An 18635-nucleotide genomic window follows, 5' to 3' on the forward strand; every position below is an offset into this window, starting at 1 on the left:
AACCAATCCTGGAAAATGGCCTGTGTCACCCAAGCTTTGGGGTTTCTCTTCCACACAAAAGGAAGAGAGTCCCTGTCTGTTTTTAAGGGCTCTTGGGTTCTCTGAATGAGAAACTAAAAGATGCTCTGGTTTCATACTGCCAGAAGCACTGCCACCAAACAAAGAGAGTTAGCCTATCCTTTAGTGTTTTATAGCCTGGCATCAACTTTTCTTTCTTACTGATACAACTTTGGTCTGAATTCCTCTTCCAGTACAGTCCTCGCACCCACATTAAAAACCTGCTATAGTAAATACGTTCCTTCATCAATAATTTCTTAAAACATTTCAGGAAATTTCCAGGCAGGTACCATACCTACACTCGCTGCCTTGGCACTTACCTTTACATTGTAAAGCTTGGCTCTAGCCTTGAATCGATAAAAGCAGTCGAAAAGTAAAAGGTTGGCTTTACAAGATGTGCCTTTTGATTCTTCACCATGTTTCTTCTTCAAGTCTTCATAAGGCTTTTAACTTTCTCTTGCATCAGCATTAAACTGAGAGCAACTCAGCTGACACTGATCCTGTATTCACATACTGAGAAGTTTCTCCATCTCCTCCATCACTTTTCCACGGTTCTCTGGTATTATTGTCAACATCACTAGCATGGCATACGTCACATGTTCCAAGACTGAATGATTCATGTTATAAGAATAAGTGATCTTTACCATCTTTTTGCCTTGCTCCACTCTCTCAATTATTTTCACTTTTGTTTTGTTATTGCTTGGTGCTTCTTAGCAGTACCAGCTACATCACCGCTGCTTTTATGCTTGCTCCTGAACATCCTGGGCTTGAAATAAAGATACTACACCACTGTACTTTGTACAGTACTTTACAGTAAAGTACACAAAAGCACAACCACTTGTAGAGGATGCAGGCATGCAACAACATATTCCAGACACACGAACCAACTTATATGACTGGATACGTGAATGCACGTACACATCTTTGAAAGTTTGCAGTTAGTATGTAGGGAACGTACTATATTGTATAAATGTCAGGACAAGCAGATTGATTTATTTCCTTTCTACTTTTTTGTCTACACTTTTTCTATTATTTATAGAGAGAATAGTACTGAAATATCCATCATATAATTATGGATATTTTTCTATTTCTCCTTGTGGTTCTGGTTCTGTCAGGTTTTGCTTCACATATTTTCAAGTGATGCCACTAGATGGGTATATATTTTCAGGATTATTATGTTTTCTTAATGAACTGTCCTGGCCCATTTACGGTTATGAAATGAACTTTTATCCCTGATAATGTTCACTGTTCTAAATCTTAATGTCTGATATTAAAATGGCCACTCCAGCATTCTTTTGATTATAGTGTTGTATGTGTTCAGTTCAGCTCAATCACTCAGTTGTGTCCAACTCTTTGCAACCCCATAGACTGAAGTTAGTATGTGTCTTAGTTTTCTACTGCTAACAAATAACCATAGTAGCTTAAAACAATACCTATTTATATTCTCACAGTTCTGTGGGTCAGAAGTTCAGGTGAGTTCAACTGGGCTTTCTACTTAGGGTCTTACAAAGAGGAAATCAAGATGTCAGAAAGGCTTCTCTCCTATCTGAAGGCTCTGCGAAAGAATCTACTTCCAAGTTCATTCAGGTTGTTGGCAGAATTTAGTTCCTCATGGCTACAAGTATGAGGTGCCTGTTTTCTTGCTGGCTATAGGCACAACAATTCTCTTTGTGCCTAGATGACACCTGTCTTCTTTTTCATATAGTCCCATTTTCAAATCAGCAATGAGTTCTTCTCATGCTTTATATCCTAACTTCTGTAACTACCAGCCAGAGAAAGCTCTGCTTTCAAAGGGCATGTATGATCAGATAAAGCTCACTGGGATAATCTCCCTTTTGTCATATAACATAAATAATCATAGGAATGATATCCTAGTCTCAGGTTTCACTCACACTCAAAGGGGAGATGGTTATATAAGAGTGAGGATGACTGGAGGTTAGACTTAGAATCTTTCAATCTCTATTTGTACTCTGTATTTAAGGTGGGTTTCTGATAGACAGTATACAGTTGGGTCTTTATTTTTTAATCCAATCTTACATTCTCTACTTCAAATTTACATTAAACACAATTGTTCATAGAGCTGGGTTTAAATCTACCATCTCACTTGCTATTCACTTTCTATTTGTTTCATTTGCTTTGTGTTCTTCTCCACTTTAAAAAAAATTTTAAACATTGCTATTTCTCCTTATCATGCATTATATTTTCTGCCTCTTTGCATTCTGGGTACTATTTGTTTGGATCCAAGATATTAAAAATTTTATCTTGTTGGATGGATGCTGGATATTTTTGTATTCCTGCTTCCCAGGTGGCATGTGGTAAAGAATCTAATCTGCCTGCCAATGCAGAAAACCCAAGAGACGCGGGTTCAATCCCTGGGTGGGGAACATACCCTAGAGAAGGAAATGGCCTTCTGAGGGACAAAAATTCCAGGGACTGAGGAGCCTGGTAGGCTACAATGCAAAAAGTCAGACACAACTGAGCACGCACACGCGCACACACACACACAAATATTCTTCTGTTCTGTTCTGAGATGCAGTTAAGTTACCTGGAAATAGTCGCTTTCGATTTAGGACAAGAGTATTCATTTTGCCCTTCTATAGAGCCAAATCCATTCTCTGCAGTCTACTCCATGATTTATAACATTTTCCACTCTGGCTACTGTGAACACATTATTCTTGCTCCTTTATAAGTGAAACCGAGGGTACTCATCAGTTAGATCCATTAAACGATAATTTCTTATGAACAGTGAACTGTAACATGCCTTCACTGATCAAGCTACTTTGTTTTTACAAAAACTCACATGTCCTCCAAGTTTCATAAAGTCTAAAAATAAGATACTTTCCTGAGATGTTTTTCAGGAACTTGCAATCAGCTGCGTTCAGTTCTAGGTAGAGCTAAGATTAAGACCACTAACTGTCCAACTGGGCTTGTATGAAGTGTCCACTTGCTGACCTTTTGACGTGAGAGCGCCCACAATTCCACCCTAAGAACATGCTAACACCTCCATTTTCTGAACATATGTCTCATGGAGAGGCAAGCAGCTTACCTGCATCTGCACAAGAATGACTCACTTTTTCTTGTCAATTACCCTTCCCCATGCTCTGCATACCTTGGACTACCCTGCTTCTTTATTTCCACAAACACCCTGAGTCCCTTGCTATCAGGTAGGTGGATTTGAGAGTTGTTCTCCCAACTCCTCACTTGGTTGCCTCACAAACAAATCCTTTCCCTGCTGCAAGCTTTGCCATCTCAGCATCTGGCTTGTAGCACATCTGGCAAATGAACCTGATTTGGTCACATGAACCTAAATGACTACTCTAATTCTTTTGATAATTCTTTTCTGGGCCTTGGGTAGCTTGTCACACACATGCACTAGTCAACAGTCAGCTGAAGACTTACAAGAGTCTTCAGTGGTTTCTGTAGATCTCTAGGTCTCTCTTTCTCCTTACGTGCTGCTCATTACTCTCTGGTCCTCTGCCCTGGAAACTCTGGCTGCCTTGGTCTCCCTGGACCAGACTCTTTTCTCAACTAAGGGAGATTGCCAGGCTTTGCATGGGTCTCTCCTTCTGTGCTATGTCTTGGAAACTCTCTCAGTACAGTAAGCTGAGGAAAACATAGGGCTCATTTCATTTGTTTCATACTTCTCAGGGATCACTGTTCTTCACTGCCTGATGTCCAAAGTTCTGAGAACTGCTGTTTCATATATTTTGTCAGGGTTTTGGTTCATTTAAATGGAGAGATAAGTCTAGTCCTTGTTATTCCACCTAGGCCAGTAATCAAAGTTCTAGTACTTAGGTTTTATTGTCTTTAAACGTTACCAGAGTTTTAGAAGAGCTGGCTAGTATTATTAGTAAGGGTTGTAGAAAAATAATCCAAAAATCCAAGAATGTAACATATACCACTGCTCCCCAATTAAAGAAGTTATGTGTCCGTTAGGAAAATAATACACAATAGAGCATTTCCCCCAAACAGTAAGATAGTACTTTTCCCCAAAATAGTGAGATAGTACTTTCTAATTTACATTCTAGTCTTAAAAGGTAATAAACCCTTTTTACATCATAAATGACAAAATTTGTCATGATACAGAAGATTAATTATGACAAAATAATCTGAATTCATTAGGTCAAATCTATAATATAGTCGGCCCTCTGCATCCACAGGCAGGAAAAACATTCCAGAAAGTTCCAAAAACCAAAACTTGAATTTGCTATGTACCAGCAACTATTTACATAGCATTTATATTTTGTTAGGTATTAAAAGTAACCAACAAAAGACTTAAAATATATGGGAAGACATACATAGATTATATGCAAATATTATGCCATTTTATGTAAGGGGCTTGAGCATCCATAGATTTTAGTATCTGAGAGGGATCATGTAACCAAACCCCACATGGACACCAACGGGATGGCTATATGAGAAATTTCTGGTTTATCAATTTATTTACATTAACATTTTCCACATTATATATGTTGACCATAACATATTAAAATGAACACATTTACAAACTTGATTTAAGGAAATAATACCTCTAAGAAGCCCAGAGTTATCGATGGGTCCAGGATAAACGTTTTGATCTCCCATCTGGTATTTGTCCCAACTGTCAAAGCCAACATACTTTTTCCACTGTTTGAACCAGCGACTATCCACGAGGTACCTTAAAAAAAGGAGAAATTGGTTAAAAAAAAAAAAAAATCAAGAACTTTAAGAATAGCAGAAAAGCTATCTTTTAAAAAAATATATATATATATATTTTTAATGTGGACCATTTTGAATGAATTACAATGTTGCTTCTGTTTCATGTTTTGTTTTTTGGCTGCAAGGCATGTGGGATCTTAGCTCCCCAACCAGGGCTCAAACCTGCATCCCCCACATTGGAAGGCGAAGTCTTAACCAATGGGCCACCAGGGAAGTCCCTCTATTTTTTATATTTCCCTTTATATCAAAGTACATGTCTATTTCAAAGGATTACTGAGAATAACTAATGCCACAGTTGTAGAAGAGAAATATTTCACTTGTGTGAGGTATTATTTCTACTGTTCTAAAAAATATCTACTACAGACAACTACTGACATACACATTAAACAAAAAATCCTTAATAGAACTTAAAAAAAAATGCAATAGCTGTTCAACACAATATATGCCAACTGAACAAAAATTCAAATGACAATTAGAAGTCTCAATCAAGGTAAAATTTTACATGCAACACGGTAAAATGTTAACATGAAAAATGGTTCTTTTGCAAAAAACTTACAAATACAGTATGCTAATTGTATGTGTTTTATTGTATCTTTCAAGGAGTAAGGAAACAATTATTAAGGGTTTGGAAGACTGATTTTAGTAATTATAATCAAAGTTTTAAAAGAAACTTTAAAAATAACTAGCTTCTTTACTAACAAAAATTGATAGCAACAATACTGTTTCCCACTGTTTCTCATACGTAAGTAAAATTTGCTAGGGCAAGCAACTGGTTTTTAATTTATTTCAAAAGTGTGAAACCAAGCACTATAATCATTACTGAAATTATATTCACCCTATTTTCAAATACCTAAATTAGCTTTCTCATCAGATGACCAGTGACGGAAAAAGTAAAATAACAGTCTCTAGCAAAGAAAGCTTAAAAAAATTATAAATCTAAAAAAACCATATAAATTTATATTATACCTACCATGCTTTGCCACTGGTTCATAATTATTTTAAAATTCTTTTCCAGAAACATTTTCCCTCACAGTTAACTAGGCTCAATCACAAACAAAAGCAAAGGTCAGCAAGATGTTTAAAGTCCACGTGTGTAGTCAAGTTTTTTAGAACATCATTCCAATGCTTCCATGCTTACATTCTATTCATAGAGCCCTGTAGGAATGAAATGCTATCTTTATGTCTGAAAATACCTGAAGTAAAGGCACCAACCTAACAAAACCCCACAATTTTTAGGGAATATTCATCAGCAGTTCGATTTCCTAAAAATGGGTAAGGTAGAATTATCTATACATGAGTATTCCAAACATACTATCACGGTCATACAATGGAATGCCCAAAAGTTGTAGATTTTGATCTATGAGGAAAAAAGAGAATTGAAAAACTAAGTTTTAAGAAAACCCCATTTGTAAGATAAACAAAATAGGTTAGACTAGCAATGTCTTTATATGTTAAATTGAATAAAGAAAATTAGACTTAACTGTATGTGTGCATGCGTGCTCAGTTGTGTCTGACTATGATGCTAAGGATGGTAGCCTGCCAGGCTTCTCCATCCATGGGATTTCCCAGGCAAGAATCCTGGAGTGGGTTGCCATTTTGGTCTCCAGGGGATCTTTCTGATCTAGGGATTGAACCTTCGTCTCCTGCATTGGCAGGCAGCTTCTTTACCTCTGAGCCACCAGGGAAAGCCAATGAAACATGAGGGAAGCAGAAAAAACAGCAGTATCTATTACAGAAATAATGTGTAGTCTTCTTAGGTGTACCCTTGAAATTAGATAAAGTGGACATATAAATGGAAAAAAAAAAATCCAAGATATTTACATGGATTTGTTGTACTGTAAAAACTTTAATCTATTATAGACCTGCCCCAAACACAAGATTCCTCTATTTTAATTCATAAAAGCCTAGGACAAAACCAACAGCTCAGCAAGATTTTAAGTGAACAAAGACCTAAATCTATTATACATTTTCAACAGCACTTTTAATCTTTGATACGTTATTAAGGTCCAGATACACCCAACTGTAGCTTCTCAGTTTCTTTTTTGAATAGTTTTAACTATTTGTAAAGGTTGATATTTCATGGTTTTTATTCTTGAAATAGCAATCTTTACAAACAGTTATAACTGATTTTAAGATAGTCTAAAATCGGTAACTTTGCCTAATAGGTCTTGCATGATCTGATCTGCTCCTACCTCCCTCTTTAGTCTTAACTGGAGCCATTTTTCTTTTTGCTAAGATCTAGTTCCTGGACATACTATCTTCTGCCTCATGGCTCCTTCTGCCTCAAATATTCCCCTACTGCTCTCACCACCTAGTTAACTCTTATTATCTTTCAGATAATTAAACATCACTTTTCTCAGGGAATCCTTCCATAAGCTTCTCCCCATTTCCTCTTAGTTTGGAAAAGAAAACACAAGATGGCAATCTCAGTTTACTAGTTCTCAAGACTCTTTATTCAGTTACAAGGATTACCTTTAACAATAACAAAATAACTAACATTTGAGCTTTACTCCTGGGCAAGGCAAGTACTTCTAAGTACTTTAAAATACTGACTCACTTACTCCTTTAATTACCCAATGAGGTAGGAACTCCTATAATTTCACAGGCACATAGAAATTAACTTGCCCAAAGTTACAAAGTTAGTGCCAGACCTATGATTAAGAAAATGTGTTAGTAGCATAGGGAGAAGCAAAAAGACCAATGAAGGCACAAAGAAACAAGAACCAGGCTCAAGTATTCAACATGTGTGGAACTACTCTATACTCTAAAAGCATCATTACAAACCAGTGTAGAAAGATCTGGATATACATACATGGAAAAAATTAATTAGAGCTCTACACCTCACATATATAGTCAGTACTACTTGAAAAAGTTTAAGAAAACCTGGATGTGTTAAACATGACTGATATAAGGGAACAGTAACACAAAGTCTGCGTATGCTTAAGTACTACTTCACTCTATACAGTGCGAGGACTAGGGTAAAGCAAATGAGATGCCAAGCGACCCTAACAGGGAGTGCATCCTTTTACACCCTAGGAGGCTTACTTGTCTCAGCCTAGCCCTAACTCCAAAACAAACACTAGATAAATGTAGAAAACTACCCAGCTATACTGAGTTGCACAGGTATGCCCAAAACATAAATTTTTACATCTACTTACAGTCACCATGTGCATTATGAACTACACACTCCACATCTGTTACAATTTCTTGGTGCATTTTGGATAACCTTCCTTCTACCATTTCACAATAACTTACAGGCTGCAATGTTTTTGAATCCCACTTCAAGCAAATTTCCTCTTTTTCAAAATAAAAACGGCATATTTTTGTGGTATTAGTGTATTTCTTAACCTTTAATAAATGTAAAACTATGCTACCATTTTTATTAGGTATCTTTTTTAAACAAATTGGTCACTGCCAAGAAATTTTCAAGTGCTGTGCCCCAACACTGTTTTCCCATATGCCCTGTGGGTTTTACTGCAATATAGCACAGTGATTTTCAGGAACACATGCTCTGTTACAGCAGAAACTGAACAAAAATAAATCATAGTTGGACTAAAAACATAAATGTGAACGCAAAAATATAATTTTTTAAAAGAGAATGGAGAAAACTCTTGTTACTTCAGAATATAGGAAGAGTAAACACAAAAAACAAAAACTCTTAAAAGTAAAGGTTGATAAAATTGAAAGGTTAAAATGAAAAGCTTCTGTTTAACAGAGGCACCAAGTAAAGACAGACAGAGATTGGGAAAAATACTGCCTATAACCAACAAAGGATTAGAATACATGGAAAAACTCCTTTAATTTAAAAAGAAAAAAAGGACAATACACAGGACATCAGAATGGCCTCGAGACAAAGGAGAAAGTGTTCTATATCATTAGTAATGTAAAAATACAAATTAATATCATACCACATCATTTGCATGAAATTGGTGAACACATAAGCACATGTACATGTGTCAATAATATTGTGTGGAGAAGATGTGTAGTAACTACAGCTCATAAACTACCAACTGGGGTGTAAACTAGAATCCTCATTTTGGAGGATAATTTGGCAAATTTATTAAAGATGAAGATGTGCATACTGCAGAATTGCATATTATCATTGCTAAGTCTTATAAGAAACTCTTGCACATATTTACAAGAATACAACTTGTAATGCAGTTACATTACATATAACGCAACATAATTAGCAAATGGAAAACTAGAAAAGCTCCCTAATATCCACTCTTCCTATCATGACATATTATACAAAAACTGAAATGAAAAATACAGCTGCCAAGTATTAACATGGATAAATCTCAAAACTGCAATGTTAAATAAAAAAAATAGAAGCTGCAAAAGGATACATGTAATATAACACAAATATATTAAGATACAGATATGTACACACAGTACAACTATTGAAAAATTTTAAACATGCCACAAATAACAATATTCATAGATTCATGTATACATATTGAAAATATAAGTAAAGGGAATAATAAAAATCCATTTCTGGATGGTGGCTCCCCGTGGCAAGAGAGGGAAGGGGTTAGGATGAGCGAAACAGGTACAGGGAGATTCAATTGTATTTGTAAAGCTTTTTTTTTTTTTTTTTTAACTAACAGGTTTACACAGGGGTTTTGTTACATTTTCCTTTGTATTCTGTTTTCTGAAGTAGTATACTTAATATGATCAATATGTTTCCTAATTAATACAGAATAACAGTTTATATGGGCTTCCCTGGTGGCTTAGTGGTAAAGAATCTACCTGCCAATGCAGGAGATACAGGTTTGACCTTGGGTCACGAAGATTTCCAGAGAAGGAAACAGCAACCCATGCCAATATTCTTGCTTTGGAAATCCCATGAACAAATTGGACACAACCTAGCAACTAAACAATAACAATGGTTTATGTATAATCTTCATATACATGCACAAAATGAAAGAGTCAAAAAACATACAGACTATGAATAATGTTGCAGTCAAACAAGCTGATAGCAAATAAGATTTCAAACATAAAAACGGGACAAAAATATGTACAGAAAAATGTATAAAATGCATAGCTTTAGTTTTATTACTATTTACTTTTTTAAAGAAATTCATTATTTTTTATTATTATTATTTTCTATTACCTCATATTTATTTTATACTATCTCTTCCAAAAGAAAAGACCCTGATGCTGGGAAAGATTGGAGGCAGGAGAAGGGGATGACAAAGGACGAGATGGTTGGATGGCATCACCAACTTACTGGACATGAGTTTGAGCAAGCTCCAGAAGTTGGTGAAAGACAGAGAAGCCTGGCATGCTGCAGTCCATGGGGTCGCCAACAGTCAGACACAACTGAGTGACTGAACAACGACAAATCTCTTCCAAATCCAACAGATGAATTTCCATTCAGTTCAGTTCAGTCACTCAGTCGTGTCCAACTCTTTGCAACCCCATGAATCACAGCACGCCAGGCCTCCCTGTCCATCACCAACTCCCGGAGTTCATTCAGACTCATGTCCATCGAGTCCGTGATGCCATCCAGCCATCTCATCCTCTGTTGTCCCCTTCTCCTCCTGTCCCCAATCCCTCCCAGCATCAGAGTCTTTTCCAATGAGTCAACTCTTCCCATGAGGTGGCCAAAGTCCTGGAGTTTCAGCTTTAACATCAGTCCTTCCAATGAACACCCAGGACTGATCTCCTTCAGAATGGACTGGTTGGATCTCCTTGCAGTCCAAGGGACTCTCAAGAGTCTTCTCCAACACCACAGTTGAAAAGCATCAATTCTTCGGTGCTCAGCTTTCTTCACAGTCCAACTCTCACATCCATTCATGACCACTGGAAAAATCATAGCCTTGACTAGACGGACCTTTGTTGGCAAAGTAATGTCTCTGCTTTTCAACATGCTATCTAGGGTGGTCACAACTTTCCTTCCACGGAGTAAGTGTCTTAACTTCATGGCTACAATCACGATTAGATTTTAACAAAAAGTTACATAAACCTTGAAGAATTTTCTTTAGAAAAACATGACTTAATTGTTTCCAAATTGATCAAATTATGAATCTGATATACAGTAATGCATTCATTTTCAAGAAATTATTTCCTTTTGTTAACTAGAGCAGCTACTAACTAAGCCAGAAAGGTGAAAATGATTGGTTGACATCTCATAAGAAAAGAAAAGCACAAAGGACAAAAGTACAGATTATTACCCTTGTTATCTGGGAAGATATGTAATTCAAACAATCAAAAAATTCTAAAACTGATATATATACTGACTTTAAGCTGATCAAGCTTTGGTACCAAATATTAAACTTACCAAATATTAAACTATAGACTTGCAACCATCCTAGGTTTAACTAAATACTAATGTGCAAACATCTAGATAGTCCAGAGTAATTATTAACCTCTTTATGATAAGCTAATTTAAGTTTCTTACACAAGGAGTCAGTATTATACAGATGAAACTGAGGATGAAATATTTCTGAATAATATCGAGCCATCTGACTGTGTTCCTATATAAAAAGCTATGAAGTAAATGTACCAAAATATGCTCAAGATCATTTCAGCTTTTGGGTGAGGCTTCAGACTGTGGCTGAATCACTATCATTCCCTCTGTTTCAGTGGATTAGTGAAAAGTGAAAGTGAAAATTGTCCAGTTGTGTCCAACTCCTTGCGACTGAATGGACTATACAGTCCATGGAATTTCCGAGGCAGAATACTGGAGTGGGTAGCCTTTCCCTTCTCCAGGGGATCTTTCCAACCCAGGGATCGAACCCAGGTCTCCCACATGCAGGTGGATTTTTTAACCAGATGAGCCACCAGGGAATACAAGGGTCTTTAATGATGATGCCTCACATTTGCCACTACCCAAAAGGCCTGTTTTCGTTCCAATCCCAAAGAAAGACAATGGCGAGGAATGTTCAAACTACCACACAGTTGCACTTATCTCACACACTAGTAAAGTAATGCTCAAAATTCTCCAAGCCAGGCTTCAGCAATACGTGAACCGTGAACTCCCTGATGTTCAAGCTGGTTTTAGAAAAGGCAGAGGAACCAGAGATCAAATTGCCAATATACGCTGGATCATCGAAAAAGCAAGAGAGTTTCAGAAAACCATCTATTTCGGCTTTATTGACTATGCCAAAGCCTTTGACTGTGTGGATCACAACAAACTGTAGAAAATTCTGAAAGAGATGGGAATACCAGACTACCTGATCTGCCTCTTGAGAAATCTGTATGCACATGAGGAAGCAACAGTTAGGACTGGACATGGAACAACAGACTGGTTCCAAATAGGAAAAGGAGTATGTCAAGGCTGTGTATATTGTCACCCTGCTTATTTAACTTATACGCAGAGTATATCATGAGAAACGCTGGGCTGAATGACGAAGCACAAGCTGGAATCAAGATTGCTGGGAGAAATAGCAATAACCTCACATATGCAGATGACCACCACCCTTATGGCAGAAAGCAAAGAGGAACTGAAGAGCCTCTTGATGAAAGTGAAAGAGAGTGAAAAAGTTGGCTTAAAACTCAACATTCAGAAAACGAAGATCATGGCATCTGGTCCCACCACTTCATGGGAAATAGATGGGAAAACAGTGGAAACAGTGGCAGACTTTATTTTGGGGGGCTCTAAAATCACTGAAGATGGTGACTGCAGCCATGAAATTAAAAGACATTTATTCCTTGGAAAGGAAGTTATGACCAACCTTGAGAACGTATTAAAAAGCAGAGACATTACTTTGTCAACAAAGGTCCGTCTAGTCAAGGCTATGGTTTTTCCAGTGGTCATGTATGGATGTAAGAGTTGGACTATAAAGAGAGCTTAGCACCAAAGAATTGATGCTTTTCAACTGTGGTGTTGGAGAAGACTCTTGAGAGTCCCTTGGACTGCAAGGAGATCCAACAAGTCCATCCTAAAGGAGATCAGTCCTGGGTGTTCATTGGAAGGACTGATGTTGAAGCTGAAACTCCAATATGTTGGCCACCTGATGTGAAGAACTGACATTTGAAAAGACCCTGATACTGGGAAAAACTGAAGGCGGGAGGAGAAGGAGATGACAGAGGATGAGATGCTTGTATCGCATCACCGACTCAATGGACATGAGTTTGAATAGGCTCTGGAAGTTGGTGATGGACAGGGAGGCCTGGCGTGCTGCAGTCCATGGGATGGCAGAGTCAGACAAGACTGAGCGAGTGAATTGTACTGAGTGATAATTCTCAAACACTAGTACATCAATATGAAAATGTTTCTATAATGATATTATGAGTTCAAAATTACTAAAGAAAATTTCAGAGATTAAGTATCTATGGTCTTCAATCAATCTCAAGTCCCTTAAAAACATCCAACAATCCTCCAGCATATCTCCAGTTTAGCCTTCTTTACTTCCAATAATTATTTCAAACCTTTTCAAAACATTAAGTCTCTAATCCATTAGGCTGAACAGACAGCCTTGCTGCTTACTTTTCAAAGAAGTAAGCCCCAACTTTCTAACTCTCTTACTCCACACCTTTATCATCAGTGATTCCCTTACATACCCGTGGAGTATATAACTCTCCTTAAATCTAAGACTAATAATTTTTGTTCCTATTCTTTGGATCTAATTTCCTTCTGCCTCCTTGGAGACTTAACTCATAAACAGCCCCTACCATCTTTTCTTTTTCCCCCGTATCTATTCTGTTTTTTTTCACTTAGCATGTAAGAAGATCCACTCTTTTCCCCCTTCTGCCCATATGACTGCCCTACTCACATACTCATTTCCTCTTCTATCTGCTCCCATTCTTCTGATTTGTCCTTGCAGCCAAACTTCTCCTTCCTCAATCTTCACTTACTCTTCAGCAAAGCACAACAGATCTTGCTATCCCACTGGGCCCTCAAAAAGGTCCTCATGAAGTCACCAATGGCCACCCTACCAAATCCAAAGGATTCATAATTTTCTTACCGTTATCAACTGCTTTTAAAAATAATCTCAGTGACTGTACCTTTCTGGAGGGCAGGAATATATCTGTATCTAAATATATTTAGCTATTTTACAAGACTCCCTACTTCTACCTAAATGTTAGTAGTCACAGATCTGCTCTTCAATTTCCTCTTTTCTCACAGTCAATAGTCTCCGTGATATCATACCTTCACCAGGAGTCTAAAATCTGCATGCTAAGACCAATCCTCAAGTTCCTGAATATTTCCAGTTTCTACTCATCCATATCAACTTGGATTTTTTATAGAATTTCAACTTCAAGTTGTCAATTGTCTTTACATCCCCAAATGTACTCCTTCTCTAATATCTCTTTAATAAATGTCATCAGTAATTTAGTTTCCCAAACCAGAAACCAAATTATCCTATATTCCTCCATGACCCCTTAACATCTAGCAACCAAGTCTGTCCCTCTCTTCTTCATGCTCAGAGAAGTCTCTTAGTTCTGTAACTCACCCTCCTCATCAGTCTTAAGTGGCACAGAGTACTATAACAGCTGCCCAACTTATACCTGCTTTAAATTTGCTTGCTTCCAATTTAGCCTCCATTCTGCTGCCAAACATTTTAAAAACACAAATATGATCAATCACTACTGTTAAGATTAAAATTTAGTGTCATGTAACAGACCATCTTACCTGTCTCCTGAGAAACCTGTATGAGGGTCAAGAAGCAATAGTTAGAACCCCATATGGAACAACTGATTGGTTAAAGATTGAGAAAGGAGTACGACAGGGCTGTCTGCTGTTACCCTGTTTGTTTAATCTATACCCTGAGCACATCATGAGAAATGCTGGGCTGGATGAGTTACAAGCTGGAATCAAGACTGGTGGGAGAAACATCAACATCATCAGATATGTGGATGATACCACTCTAATGGCAGAAAGCAAAGAGGAACTAAAGAGCCTCTTGATGAACATGAAGGAGAGAGTGAAAGAGCTGGCTTAAAACTAAATACTAAAAAAAACTCTGACCATGGCATCCAGCCTGATTTGCTTCATGGTAAATAGAGGGGGAAAAGGTGGAAGTAGTGACAGATTCCACTTCTTGGGCTCTAAAATCATCGCAGATGGTGACTGCAGCCATGAAACTAGAAGACGTTTGCTTCTTGGCAGGAAAGCTATGACAAACCTAGACTGTGTTGAAAAGCAGAGACATTACTCTGCCAATCAGGTCTGTATAGTCAAGGCTATGGTTTTCCCAGTGGTTACGTACAGTTGTGAGAGCTGGACCATAAAGAAGGCAGTGCCAAAGAACGGATGCCTTCGAACTGTGGTGCTGGAGAAGGCTCTTGAGAGTCCACTGGACAGCAAAGAGATCAAACCAGTCAATCTTAAGGGAAATCAACCCTGGATACCTGGAAGTACTATGATGCTGAAGCTGAAACTCTAATATTTGGTCATCTGATGTGAACAGTTGACTCTCTGGAAAAGTCCCTGATGCTGGGAAAGATTGAGGGCAGAAGAAGAGAGGGTCAGAAGATGAGATGGCTGGATGGCATCACCAATGCAATGGACGTAAACTTGGGCAACTTCGGGAGATAGTGAAGGACAGACTGTCCTGGCATGCTGCAGTCCACGGGGTCACAAAGAGTCAGACACAACTGGGTGACTGAACAACAACAAGAGAATAGAAATGTTTTCTATTTATGTAAAGATTTTGTATAAAGTGTTTTCAAATTAATCTTTAGAGTAACTTTTTCCCCTCTTTTTTTATTTAGCTGATGGGGAAACCAAAACTCAGAGAAGCTATGTACCTTAACAAGGTCATACAACACTGAGTGTGTAGGGTCTGTTTTCAGTATGCACTCTAGTTTTCAGACTCTAAAGTTTAGTGTTCTTTCTACTGTATTAAACTTTACTTCATAAGCCATTTACTAACAGAGAACTAAGGCTTCCCAGGAGGCTCAGTGGTAAAGAATCCGCCTGCTAATGCAGGAGATGCAGGTTCAATCCCTGTTTTGGGAAGATCCCCTGGAGAAGGAAACGGCAACCCACTCTAGCATTTTAGCCCGGGAAATTCCATGAACAGAGGAGACTGGTGGGCTGCAGTCCATGGGTTGCAAAGAGTTGGACACAATGCAGTGACTGAGACACATTTAGAATAAACAAAATCCTTTTTGAAAAAATGATATCTTAGCATATGAACAGGAGTTATTTCATGAAGAATAAGATAAAAAGCTATCTAGATTGAAGGAACAGCACATGCTAGAGCCAGAACAACTTCAGCATTCAGGTATACTGGAAGAGTTAAATGCAGTTGGAGTTTATGACAAAGGGAGATGAGATGCTAGATAAGGGAGGCTGGGGCCACACTATAGCACCTTTAAGGTAATCAAAGATTTTATCCTAAATGCAAGGAAAGCCACTGACAGATTTTTAGAAGAGATATAATCTGATTTACATTTCATGAAGATCACTGGGAGTATCTCACAAGAGTGCTGGGAGGTTTAAATACAAGTGAAATGTTTAATAAATCAAAACTTACCTAAAGTTCTGAGTACTTCAAAAAGGCCTAAACTGTATGGTGCTACATATTCTAACGGCATCAAGACAGACAATTTGTAATGTGATCTGAACAGAATAATTTTCAATGGCTACAGAGAAGCAGGATCAATTTTAGGACCCAAAACAAATCAATTTAAAATGGGTCAATTTTAAAACAGCTCTCAAATGCAGAAAAGCTACTATAAGAACTAAAAAGGCCAGGTTGTAGTTTTATTTGCTGTTATTTGTGGGGGTTTTTTTTGGTGGGGGGTGGTAGAGAAGAAAGGTAGGAGTCTCAAAAGCTGGCTAGTGTCTCTGTACACACTAAAAGAAAATTTAAGAAACACATAAAGGGACCAATGAATGATTCAGAACAGTCGTAAATACAAAGACATTTAAAAGCAGTACAGGGAAATGGGGAAATCCCAAGAGCTAGATTCAGAAAACCAGAGGGCTAGTGAATGCATGGTTCTGTTTTGCTTTTTTGGATTAGTATATGTCTATGCTGACAATTTTCAAATAAGCAGTTCCTTCTTAATTGCTTAATATTGATATGATTTTGTTTTTTTTTCAAAAAACCCTACCTTTCTCTCTGCAAAGTAGATATAAGACAGTCACTATTTTGCAACTGAGAAGACACACAAAAACTTCAGCCTAATTCAATGTAGCACACTTACTCTGAGAACAACATGTATACCTGTTGTGTGTAAAATTAACAGCATAAAGACTTTTGGATATTAATTCACTCTATGACTAATCATCTCATTGAATAAAATACTATTTCAATTACATTTAAGTTGCAACAGCATAAGCCGTTTTTAATACTAAAAGAGATATTTATAGTATTTGGTACTTTAAATCATTATAAAACTAGATACCTCACTGATTTTTTTCTTAAGTACCACAAATGAAAACTCTTCAGTAAAACATAATCAAGGAAAGCTATTAAGTTGTTCAAATAAACCAATGGTTTGGTTAATCATCCCTTTATATCTTAATTTTTAGGTATGAAGCATTTCCAACCTATTTTTTGCTCTACACGTTAAATTAATCAGTTGGCAAGAACTAATTTTTATGACCTCTTTTACATCTAAACTAAAAGACAAAGAACTCAGGAATGAGGCCAAGTAAGATTGTGAAAGTGAAAAGAAACACACAGAAGTGGGGAAAATGTTGCATATCATCTATCTGATAGGGGATCTGTATCTAGAATATATATATAAAGAACTCTTAAAACTCAATAATGAAGAGAAAATTGCCAAATGAGAAAATGGGCAAAGAATGTAGACGAGCATTTTGCCAAAAGGGCTAATAAGCATATATGAAAAGATGTGCACCAACATTTGCCACTATGAAAATACAAATTGAGCCTCCAATGAGATATCATTTCACATCCCCTAAGATGGTGATAATCAAAAAGACAGATAAGTTGGAGAAGGCAATGGCAGCCCACTCCAGCGTTCTTGCCTGGAAAGTCCATGGACAGAGGAGCCTGGTGGGCAGCAGTCCATGAGGACATGTGACTAAGCACACGTGCATGAGGGTGGAGGGAGACGGGTTGGCAGCAATGAACTGATAGAACTAAAATATATATATATATATATATCCCTTTACCTCCAAAAAAAAAAAGACAGATAAGTATCACAACGATGCAGAGAAACTGGACCCTTATACATCGCTGGTGGCAATGGAAAATGGCACCACTGCTTTGGAAAAGAGTCCATTAGTTCCTCAAAAAATAAACAAAGAGACTCAGCAATTCCATTGCCAGATATGCACCCAAGGGAAATGAAAACTATGTCTAGACTAAAACTTGCACATAAGTGTTCATAGCAGGATTATTCATAACAATCAAAAAGTGTGAACAAGCCAAAAGTCCATCAGCTGAAGAAGGAATAAACTGAATGTGGCATCCCTATACAATGGGACATTTTGTGGCAATAAAAAGAAATGAAGTACTGATATACACTACAAAATGGATAAATCTAAAAAGCATTATGTTAAGTAAATGAAGCCAGAGATAAAAATCACACATATACGATTCTATTTACATGAAATATCCAGAAGGCAAATTTATAGAACAAGAAAGTAAATTAGTAGCTGCCAAGAACAGCGGGATGTGGGTAGAAAAGGGGGTGGGGGAAACTGCTAATAGGTATGCGGTTTCTTTCCAAAATTGATTGTGGTGATGGCTGCACAATTCTATGAATATACCCAAATTCAGTGAATTGTACACATCAAGTGATATGCGATATCACTCACTGATTTCTTTTCTCTGCCCATGTTCCTTTCCTCCAGAGACAGTATGATATGTTAATTATACACAATAAAGTTATTATCTTTTTTCAAAAGTGTGAAAGGGCCATAAATCTGGATGGAATTACTAGAGATAATTTTACAAAGATTGGTTTTGAAGTAAGTGAAAGTCAAGACTTAGTAAAATGTACTGGAA

General features: G+C 37.3%; 1 protein-coding gene across 4 annotated transcripts in view; it reads right to left on the reverse strand.

Moving 5' to 3' along the window:
* Positions 1-18635, reverse strand: part of USP15 (ubiquitin specific peptidase 15) — a 129439-nt gene that overhangs the window by 100608 nt on the left and 10196 nt on the right. For all 4 annotated transcript variants that reach the window (XR_001918065.1, XM_005680249.3, XM_005680250.3 and 1 more), the window contains exon 2: positions 4587-4714. Coding sequence is in view for 3 of the 4 variants with exons in the window: in XM_005680249.3 (XP_005680306.1) it covers positions 4587-4714 (128 nt within the window). In the remaining variant the exon portion in view is untranslated. The remainder of the gene's footprint in view (positions 1-4586; positions 4715-18635) is intronic.

This window comes from Capra hircus, chromosome 5 (genome assembly GCF_001704415.2).
Source record: "Capra hircus breed San Clemente chromosome 5, ASM170441v1, whole genome shotgun sequence".
In the NCBI taxonomy this organism is placed as follows: Eukaryota; Metazoa; Chordata; class Mammalia; order Artiodactyla; family Bovidae; genus Capra; species Capra hircus.